This window comes from Triticum dicoccoides, chromosome 7B (genome assembly GCF_002162155.2).
Source record: "Triticum dicoccoides isolate Atlit2015 ecotype Zavitan chromosome 7B, WEW_v2.0, whole genome shotgun sequence".
Classification (NCBI taxonomy): domain Eukaryota; kingdom Viridiplantae; phylum Streptophyta; class Magnoliopsida; order Poales; family Poaceae; genus Triticum; species Triticum dicoccoides.
This window is the reverse complement of record NC_041393.1, coordinates 707855400-707867176: the sequence shown is the minus strand read 5'-3', so window position 1 is coordinate 707867176 and position 11777 is coordinate 707855400. Positions and strand designations below refer to the sequence as shown.

Here is an 11777-nt window from a genome sequence, read left to right as displayed (position 1 = left end):
GCCTACTTATAATTATATATGGTACACATGACCATGTTTATAGCATACTAAAAACAATCAACACAATTATTTAAGTCAATAATTAGTTGGATCTCATAAATCACATGCTACCGCTTCCATTCCCCTGCCCCCACTAGCCATTTGATCGATGGATGAGCAATTAGGTTGGATCCCATTGGTTCGGGCAAGGAACCGATACCACTAGGGATCCTGTGATCCAGCCCCCTCCTAATTCACTAATGTGTCGATTCACCTCCGCTCTACTACCCGGCCCACTGGCCATCCGACCGGACAGATGAATGGTTAGATGGGATCCCGTTAGTTCGGGCTGAAAGGGGATCCCACTCTTTCGATTTCCCCAAAGTTAAAAATAGGGTGAGTGTGGCGTGCATGTGTATTTGGTTTCCTAAAATCGTGCTGAATATATAGGATCTCACGTGCTGCTCAAAGGAATGGATGTCCTCTCCTCTCACTGTATATCCAAGATTCAGGATTAGATGTACGTTCTCAAAGAGAATTGTCAGCTCGTACACACAAAAATAAAACTAGGACTTAGAATTGAGCAGTGAGTGTACTAATGACGGGCAGATCCATCTCGAGGCGGATGCGCTCGAGGAGCTTCAAGCTGTCCATGTCCTGCATGCGCACGTCGGTGATGACCAGGTCGAACTTCACCTTCCCCGCGCTGAGAATCTTCAGCGCCATCTTGGCATCCTTCACAGTCGTTGCTGCATCGCAGAAAGCATTATTCGCAGAGAAACAAAAACATCACAAGGCTCCGATCCTAATGGACTTTGGCGAAGCGGAGGGATCAAGATTCAAGAGACTCACGGTGGTATTTGCAGCCGCGCAAGAGGTTCTCTAGCACCTTGAGGCAGACGCAGTCGTCGTCCACGGCGAGGACTCGTAACCCCTCCGGGAACTTGTCCTCCGCCGCATCCTCCATCATCTGCCTTTGGTCCCCACCCAACGCGGCCATTGTTTTCCGAACTCCTTCCCACCTGCCAAAGCAAACGACATGAAGTAAAACACTGATTAAGGAACAAGGGACCTAACCAACACAAAGCCCACAGACATCTAAGAACACAACCCAAAACCTCTGTTAGATTAGATCCCTCCTTTCCCACCTCCTACAATGGTTTCCTCGCCGGAGGGCAGAACAGAAGCAAATTGTGGATTTCAGAGGAGCTTTGTGCGAAGGGCTGGAGGATGCAGGGCGGCTTTTATAGGGGGAGAGGGGTCCAGGGAAGGAGTGGAAGTCTTGTGGTCCAGAGGTGACAAGCGCCCTCCCCGTGCTTGATTTTGGGTTCTGTTCATGCGCTACTTAATTTCTACTCAATAATTTCTGAATCTACAGTATTAATTTCTGAATCTACAGTATTAGTTTCTGAATCTACAGTACTAATTTTGTGCATGTATTTTGGTGTCTGCTTGTGCTGTCCGCCGATGATATGATTTTGTGCATGTATTTTGGAAAGCAAAACCACGGGCTGTGTTGCTGTTTTTTGCTTTTTTGTTCTTTTCTTAACAAATGTTGGATCACGAAGATATGATTTGAATTACAAAAATGAGAGACTCCTGCTTTGTTCGGTTGCATGGCCATGGACAGAGTGTCTTTGTGCTTCCTTTGACCGGAAACGGAGAGCGCGTTCATTGCCTCAACGGCCACATCCCTACCTACCTTTGCAGGGACGTGACAATGTGTGAGGCCTAAACTCATATTTGTTTTCTTTTCTTTGCGGAAAAACTTCCAATCTATTCATCTTCAATCATGGCAGTACAACGAATACCAGAAATAAAGATTACATCCATATTCGTAGACCACCTAGCGACGACTACAAGCACCGAAGCGAGCCGAAGGCGTGCCGCCGTCATCGCCCCTCCATCGCCGGAGCCGGGCACAACTTGTTGCAGTAGACAGTCGGGAAGTCGGTACAATCCAAGTCGCTCACATACATAAACATACACTCATCCCTAGGAACGCACACACATCATCGTACCCCTATGAGCACCTCCGAGAGACTGAGACGACACATCATCTTGAGATTGATGAGAAAATACAAGCACCAATGTCATGTCTGGGACTTGAACTCTGGCGGGCAGGGGATACCACTGTCCTTCTGACTATCCAATCACAAGTTGGTTCCCTCCTAAACTCATATTCTTGTGCATAGGTTACCTCTCATTTTTCCACTTTTTTTGCAGGTAAAAATTTGTATTACTCAAATATCATGGTCATTATAATCTGCATGAGCTAGCTCTAAAGAAGCTGAAGGTCCTGAACAAATCTAGGTCATGGTTCTTTCTTCAACCTTTGCAAACTTAGCTAGACTATCACTAACCTTATTTTGAGTGTGGTTAACAAGAGTAATACAAGTACTAAAAGGCTCATCAAGTGCCTAATCTTTCGTACAATGGAAGATTATAAAGATCTGCCTATCTCATGCGACTGAATCACCTTCACCTCAACCATGGAGTCCATCTCCACAATAATTGGCAATTCACTTCTCTGGATTTAAAATGAGAGTCATTCCATACACGCAGAAAGTTTCGCTTCCAATGCTTCTGAACATGAAAACGGTGCCCTACAGGCCAAAAAAATGATAGCATCATTGTCATTCCGTAAGATCTTTCCGGCGGCACCATCTTCGCCCATAGGACCTGTCAATGTTTAATTTCACCGACCCAACATGGGGCGAACTCCATCTATCCACCTGACTTGTCATTCTTGTTCTCACTGTTTGGTGATACGCGATGATAGATTTACCTTTGCAAGGACCATCACACAATTCAGTTTTGAGCCCAATGATAGAGTCCAGGTAGCATACGAGAAATCTTTTAGATGCTTTCGCCGGGGGTGGCGGTTTGTGATGAACAACTTCATTGTGGATGTGCCAACAGCGCCATAAGGTCATCAACAGCATGGCGCGTTCGATGTCTAGGAGGGGGTTCAAGTGCAAGCAATAACCACTCTTTACCCGTGTTTTCAATCTCATTAATCTCCGGCAGGACCTAGTCTTCTGCCATAGCATACCACAGCTCACAAGAAAGTGGGCATCGGATAAAAAGATGGAGGTTATCTTCGATTTCAGTTGCATACATATCGGGCCGTATGACTTCCTGGAATCATAATTTTACAAGGGCCTTTTATTTAAAAAATAAAACACTTCTCGAACATAAGTTCAAGGGTATTTCAGACTAGGGCGAGAGCAATACACAAATTCGAACCAAATAATTGCATCCTCTGTCCAACACCACTACGATAATTGTTTAGCTTTGTGAGTATGAAGTCAGGCCAAGATGTTCAAGAAAGAAGAAATATCGTTTACGAAGAAGAGAGAAAAGAAATACAAGGATCCATCGAGTGGAGTTCTTGTGGTCCATGCCATGGATGTGTGTAGTTTTATGAAAGGTGTGACAGTTTCTGCCAATTTTTTATTATCCCCTCAATAAAATTCCATTATTGTTTCCATTCTTGTCAAATGTTAATATGTTTCTGTTTGTGGTACGTATATGGCCCAAGAGTTAACATTTACTAGTTTCATGTTCTTTTTTCAAAAATAGTAAAAAGGAATGATGTCCAATGAATTACGCTGGAGAACGAATTGTTCATGCACATAAAAATTTATGTTATGAAATACAAACATATGTTATTAGAAATCCTATTAATATGAGTTGTGGGATGCGGCAGTGCTTACTATCATTGTGGAGAAATGCTTACGAGAACCAGACCAATGGAGATGAAAGGAGTTAACATGCCACCAAACAATTGCAGATGAAAGAAGTTGATGTGCCACACAATGGAGGGGGTGAAAGGAGTCAAAGTGCCACTCGGCAAACACAGGTGAAAGGAGTCAGCACGCCACATGACACATGGAGATGAAATGATTCAACACGATACATGAAAAATGAGATGAAAGGATTCATCCCACTATGCGACTATATATGTTCTGAGAATCAAAAACTTCATATTTGGTGCCTCAGATGGCACCCAACGAGTTTTGTATAGAAAGACCTAGAGGCACCACTTAAGCTCATTGCTTTGAATGGAGTCCAGCTACTGTATTCTCTTTTTATGAATTTGTTTTTGAGAAGACTCGCCCAATGGAAATGGAAACTTTCTAGTTTCCATTGCATCTCATTTCTGCATGGTGCATGGACTCCTTTTCCGTAATCAAATTTTACATGTAGATAGTATGCATGGCTCTTATTCATTTATTCCTATCAAAAAAGATTTGAGAGACCATCTCCCACTCTATAGTATCTCATAATCTACTTGAGAATTGAGGTGACATCGCACAATCTCAATTTGTCCAAATAAAGATGAGTACAATCACGAAAGTCATCGGATATCATCCCTTCCATGTTTTTCTTAAAATAAAAGACCGAAGATGATCTCACCAAACTCTGCTCTATTGCCCCCATTTAGAAGGTACATGGGGGAAAATTACGTAGTATGAAATTCAACAAGCAATGCATTTAATAGTAATTCTTGTAGATCATTGTATCATGCTGGAATTTCATTGTATCAAAGAGCTTAAGTGGTGCCCCTAGGCCACCCTATATATAAATCATTAAGTTCCAATCTAACTCTCCAAATCTAAATGTCTAGATTATCAAGAGATATATTTGCCGCATAGCGTGTTGATTCATTTAATCTCCATATGTCATTGTTGCCTTGAATAATCCTTTCATCTCCATTTGTCGCGTGGTGTGTTGACTCATTTAATCTCTGTTTGTTCCATGGCGCATTGACTACTTTCATTTCCTCTATCGTGTGGCACTTAACTCCTTAATTTCATCTCCATTTGTCATGTGGCACGTTGACTCCTTTCATACGTTTTTTGCTTGTTTTCGTAGGCATTTTTCACTATGATAGTAAGCGTTGCCACATCCCTTAAATCAAATTAATAAGGTTTGGTGTTATATGATTGTATATCATAAAATAATTATTCACATGCATGATTTGCACCATGTCGCTTCAACAGGTCTCGATCCGCAGCTGGGGATGGGTGGGGCTGTTGGTGGTGGCACGCGGCGTGTGGCCGGGTTGGCGGCAGGGGCTCAGGAAGGTTTCTAGCGGCGGCACGCGGCTGGATTGGGGCAGGTGGCGCATGTTGCGTCTTGGTCGAGGGCTACGCCAGCAGACAGGTGGCTAGCGATGGCGCCCTAGTCGTTGGCGTTGACCTGCGGGTCCAGACAGGGTGGCAGGTCCAGGATGGGCGGCGGTGGGTGGCTATCGTGGGTTGGACGGTTGGGGCGGCAGCTGTCTAGGCCAGACGGCAGCCGATGCTCTTCTAATTGTTGTGGTGACGACGGGAGTTTAAAGGCGACTCCATCTGTTACTCATGAATTTATTCGATGGATAAGATGAATAGGAATTGGTGATGGAAATCAATGGGTAAATAAGTTAATTGGGAAGGTTATTAGGCGGTGGGGAGAGGCTGAAGAGGGGCTGTTGGGCTGGTGAGAGAGATAGTCAGAAAGAGATACATAGTTGTTATCAGTAACTGCAATGGAGACATGGGAATGTTGAGGTGAATAATCTGCATGTTGAGAGAATGCCTTGTAAGGGGGATAAACTTCTTAAGAATGTAAGATATGTTAGTCCATAAAAATAATATATAAGTGCACCAGAAGCATATAGAACTCACGTAGATATAGCATGAATGCTTCATAAATTATAGATACGTTGGAGACGTATCAACTTCCAAAATGTAACTAGGAAGAATTTGAATTTTTCTAGCGAATAGGAGCCCAATTCCGACGAGTTTACCTAGAAAGAATAAAATCCATATTTGGCCAGCTCTTTGGTGGCCGAGGAATCACCAATTGATCTCTATCAAAGAAAATTTAACTTGGTTTTCGCCACCATAGGAGTGTGAGCTAGGATCATTTCATTCATGTTATCTGAGTGCCACAAATCATCAACCATTGAGTAATCCTATAATTCCGGTCAGAACTATTGGAAGTGGCAAACAAAGTCAGGCCAAATCTGGGCCTTAAGACCACAGATAAAATGACCATCTCGATTGGAAGCCACAGAAAATTGGCAATTGCGTTCCTCAAATGATGTATGTTAAGTCCAGATGGATTGGAGAACCACCAATGCAACATTTAGTGTAGTTCCAACCAAAACAGCCGTGATAGTGAAGGTAGCCGGGGATAAAGAAACAACCAGAAGAATTATTTCATTGATCCAGAGGAGGGAAAGTGAACCATAGAATCAAATCGTTGACGTACCAGAGCCACAACCGCGAGACCGGGGGAGAAATCCCAGTGAAGGAGGCCCTCCATTGGCCAATATCATAGGGTGCCATTGTTGGGGTGGGAGGTGGGATAGGACACCATGTTTTTTCTCAAACTTTTACTATACCCTTGATAACATGAGGGGTGAATAGGGACCCTAGAGAATAATGCTATGGTTAGGCTTATGTCTTAATTTCTCTTAGTAACTGTGGATGCTTTCTGAAGAGACAATCATGAGTATGCGTTAGTCAATGGTTTTGCAACATATAGGCTTAGACTCTATCCCCACAGTAGTGACCAAGCAAAAGTAATCAATGCAGATCACTATAGAATTAGCAATTGTGTGATATTCTTGCCGTCTTAGAGAACTTTTTGGTCCACATAAGAAACACAACATGCCTGCCCTTAACACAATTATTGTTTGTGCCACAGGTTGTACTATTTTAATTGTATTGCTATTTATTCTTGCAAACTCTCCAATAACAAAACAGAACATGGCAACATTTTTTAGCACTTGCAGTAAATGCATACAATTTTTTCTGCTCACCAATTCCTCGTTCTTATCATTGGGTTCACCACTCTTACTTATCGAAAAGGTCTGCAATTGACCCCCTTCATTTGTGGAATATCACATCAGTACATCAATGGAAGAATTCGGTAAGCGATGGCACCATTCAACATACTAAGCAATGCAGGGATGTCTAATGCACACTACATCAGTGGGTGCTTAAATGAGCCAGTGGAGCCATTCAAACATGGCAAGCGGGATGATGTTGAATGAGAACTTTGCACTTGGTACTAGTAGTGCTTCATTGGCGCCGGCTCGGATGGTTAATCGTCGAAGTACCAGTTTTCCAATGTCCCACCTTCGGCCAGACAGTTTTGTCACAACAACTTACATGCTTAATGACCGGGATGCAAATGGCATCCTCCCTATGCAAAACAACATAGGTTATCAACGGGCTCTTAATGATTAACTCAATGCCTTCACAATGGATGATATTATTTTCAACATGTGCAATGATGTAAGAACTTGTCTCATTCTTTCACCGCACAATGCTAGTTCAGTTTACTTTGTTTTTGCGAAAAGAATCAGATCTATTATAAAGATTCACCGAAAGTACAAATGACCTCAAGCATAACAAAAATTACATCGACGTCCATCGACCACCGAACGATCATCGCCGCTGCCAGAACGAGCCGCCGACGCGTCAATGTCGTTGCTCCAATATTGGAGCCGGCCTAACCTTGTCAATGATAGCCGAGAAGTCTTCATGCACGTACCCCTAAGGACTAGCGCCCTGGAGCCGCAGTCGTCGCTGTTGAATCCTTGAATCGATTTGAAGAACCTGACACCAAATATCACTGTTGCGTACGCATGGCGAGAAACCCTAACCTCTCTGCCCCAAGGTGCTGGCAGGAATCTACGCCAGAGCTCCATCTAATCCGTCCCAATGGACGAACTTGAGAAGGATCGGAGCCCGGAAGATTGACTCGAAGAAGGAGCACCGTCATCCGTCCAAACGCCACCCCTGCGAGGACTAAACCCTACTTATCTACTAGCAGGAGTCGAGACACTAGGATTCTCCTCCCCGTCACTGGCCGCCGGAGCGGCAGGCGGTGAGGAGGCGAATCTACGGGCTCGCCGGCAGAGATCAAGGGGGGAAAGTCTTTCCCAAGTCACTTTTGTCTTCTTTATGGTGATTTGACACTATCTCTAGACTTTTCAGGCTTTGCATAGTGAATTTGTTGAGCTGGTCAGATGTATCCAAATCAAGCTTCTCACTGCAGGAATTCACTAGAGATGATGCTTTCGGGGGTGTTTGTTTAGGCATACTTTTGGCTTTTGAATTTAGCTTATATGCCAAAAAGAACCTAAGCCAAAAGCACATAATAGGTAAAGCTAAAAGCGAAAGAAAAAAGAACACAAATAGGGTTTTTTTAATGGCTTATAAGCCAAAAACCAAAAAGTCACAAATTATGTCTAACTAAACACCCCCTTCACGAATTTCGCAAGAGATGTTTTTACATATGTGTTCGCCGGCTGTTGATCTTGCACATTGTAACCGCGAAATTGTGCAAATTGTGGTAGTGTAGTTTTTTTTTTGTGGGAAAGTAGTCTAGTTAGAGGCAGGGTTGCAGGCTTCTATAAACATCACTTATTGATACGATCATAGTACGATGACTAATCAATTCTCATGCTACAGTTTACCGGTTTACTCCAATGCAAAGACGGCTCAATCTTCATTGTCTTACGAAAATCGGACGCATAGCGTGGTATGCATAGCGGCACTCCTTTTAAATTGGTGTTCTTTTCTGGGGATCATAAAAAATATTATGTTTATTCCGAAGAACAAAGGTGCTATGATATGCAATGTTTCTTCTTTCCATGGGATATCCCCTGCAAAGTAAAACACATTGCCCATGTCTATGATTGTGGGTTTGGACCCACGTGTCATAGACAGGGCGTATGTCAAAACTTTGAAATTAAATTTTCTGTGGGGACAACACTAGTAGAAAAGGGGGCATCAGTCCCGGTTCGTAAGGGCCTTTAGTCCCGGTTCTTGAACCGGGACTAAAGGGTCGTGACTAATGCCTCCACCCTTTAGTCCCGGTTCTAACACGAACCGGGACAGATGGGCCTCCACGTGGCCACTGCGAGCAGCCCAGACAAGGGGGCCTTTGGTCCCGGTTGGTGACATGAACCGGGACCAAAAGGCTTCCACGTGTCAGCAGTTAAGATTTTTTTTAAACAGTGGCTGGTTTAGGGGTTTGGGGGGTTAATTTTAGGTTGTTATTAACTAGCTAATAGAGAGAAGTGTCCTCTCTTATACTGGTATGTTCATTTCACCCGCTGATATATAATAACTCATGCATGCTCGCATCATACATCATCATATATAATAACAAGTCCTACTAATCATGCATCATCATACAACTTCTACTCGTTATTAATAACAAGTCATACGATCATCCTTCTCATAGTCATCGAACCCAACCCTACATAATTGTTCTTAGCACATGGTCATCAGTATCAGGTAGGACCTAAACACCCTTAAGGTAAAATAACATAAAATAATATAGACCCTGACTCTCCATTATGAAGAATGGAGATCATCCTGTCTCCAATTCTTGCGCTTCGCCTCCTTTTGCTTGCAAGAAGCTCCTTACGACTGTCCATACATTTTTTTCATTCTTTGATTGTCATGTCTCCACTTCTTTTAAAAATCCGGTATGGACAATTGAGATTCGTAGGACGACCTGGTTGTATGTTCAAAACAACAAGGGGATCGTGCGTATACATCAGATGAGGCACACAATCATTCGGGTTTATCTGTTGAAAAACATAGTAATAACTTCGTAGTTAGCAATCATGTACTAGTTTTAGAAGTATTTAAAAAGATGCAGGGATGTCGTAATAGTAAAAAATCTTACCAGGGTATCTCCATGGTAGTTACCGTAGTTCAACACGTGCACTAGTGGCACGTATTGACCATAATGTTGAGGAGTTCGATTGTAGACATTGTAATTCTCAAGATCAGTACAAAATGCGATTAGATGATTTTTCTCCTTATAAGTTAATTCGGAGCCATCAGTGTAGTGGGTTTTGTCTACAATCGAACTCCTCAACATTATGGTCAATATGTGCCACTATGTTAAGCTCATTAGAATGAAAATAAGCTGTCAATGGAAACAAGCTGTCAACTATTTTGAAATAAACAATATAAATTACTTAATAACTATGTTAAGCTCACATGGGGGAAGAATTGGAGGTGTATCCACAAGGACCCAAATGCCCATATTGTCTTGCTGGATTGTAGGATCACCAAGATCCATGGTAACAAGCATACCCTCATTAAAACCATACATCTTGCAAAGTGCTTCTCAATTTTTGCAACCAAAATGGGTTACACTCTCAGCATTGTACATCTTTACTTGAAAATCCACACCATGATGGGTCCTTAGGAGAATTTTTTTGGTTTCCATACTTTCACTGTCTTCAAAACCCATCCTCTCCAAGACATAGCGTCTTGCATAGCATAGGATAAGCTAGTCGAATTGGAAAAGATAAAAAATACACATTAAAATAGTTGAAGTCGTGCTTAATTACGAAAAAAACTATTGTCATCGTTGTGTACCATATGAACATCGAAGGTCTCCTCGAGCTTAATGCTGAAGCGTCGATCTTCGTCCAGCTCAATGAACCTGTCGCACATACCTCGGTCGTCGTGGCACCAGTCGCACTCCCCGGGCGGTTTTCGTCGTCCAAGTACGACATTTACGGCCTAAGTTCATAATTCAAATATTAAATATATGTACTAAAAACCTAAATTTGATCATTATTATTAATCATGGGTTGACTATCGGTGATGGTACGTAGCTCCTCCTTTCATTCCCGAGTGCATTATTACAACAAATTGTCTAGCACACGGGAATGAAGGAGAAGCTACCCCCACGACGGCGTGAATGATGGAGGGGGCTCCTAGATTTCTGCATAGAGTGCTCTTCAATTTTAGCATTCAAAGTAGGAGTACTTTTCCAATATGAGCATTCAATAAGCAAAACCAAATCGTAAAATAAAGTAGTATTCAAATTAGCATGCATTCAATTATAACCAAAAGTACATCATCTCTTGTGTTCGTACATCGTCGAATACTCCTCGAATACTATCATACATATAGCATCGCTAATTAATACAGCTAGAACCGTAGCGCCCGACGGGTATCGTCGCGGGCAGTGGACACCCAAAGATAAGGAACGATCACAGGGTCATATCTCCAGTGAGATCTGTGAAGAATCTGTCAGGTATTGTCGAACCTGCCCTCCAACGCAACCATGTAGCGACGGACGTGCTCGTCCTCCTCGCTGACACGGTGACATACCACCTCCGCGGTGTCCGGAAGCCTCGGCACCGTCACTGGCCCACGCGACCGCCATCAAACAAGGATCGGGTCAACAACGGGCTGCCTCCTCACCAACCTACGTCCCCCAGAAGATAGCACCTCCCAATACCAGCCCGGCGGAGCCCATCCCGAACATGGCCCTGATCAAGCAGGCCTCCACCACCGCCGAGTCGACGACGACGAGGATGCGGGATAGGCATCGTCGATGTCGATGCGGGAACTACTTCTATATATAGTTAAATAAAGTAGTTTTATTAATTAAATCAACTAGTTCAACTACTAAGTGCTTACTATAAATAAATAAAGTAGTACTTATTAAAAATAAACTACTTCTATATATAGTAAAATAAATTGGTTTATTAAATCAACTAGCTAATTCAACTATATATGAAGCACTTACTATAAATAAAATAAAGTACTACTTACTAAAAATAAACTAGTTTAACTATAGTTCTATTATTTTTCTAACAAATTTCCTATACATACATAATAAATTGACAAAGAAAATACTATGAACAAAAAAATCATTAAAATTCTATGAACAATATTAGAACAGAAAAAAATCATAAAAATTCTATGAACAGAAAAAAATCATAAAAAAATTGACATCTAAACTACAACAGA

At 42.4% G+C, this 11777-nt stretch overlaps 1 protein-coding gene across 1 annotated transcript in view; it reads right to left on the bottom strand.

Moving 5' to 3' along the window:
• Positions 1 to 990, bottom strand: part of LOC119341409 (two-component response regulator ORR24-like) — a 4512-nt gene extending 3522 nt beyond the window's left edge. Inside the window, exons 1-2 of the mRNA XM_037613285.1 lie at positions 832 to 990; positions 576 to 728 (exon numbers count right to left, since the gene is read on the bottom strand). Of these exons, the coding sequence (XP_037469182.1) occupies positions 576 to 728; positions 832 to 979 (301 nt within the window). The 5' untranslated portion in view covers positions 980 to 990. The remainder of the gene's footprint in view (positions 1 to 575; positions 729 to 831) is intronic.
• Between the last annotated feature and the right edge of the window lie 10787 nt (positions 991 to 11777).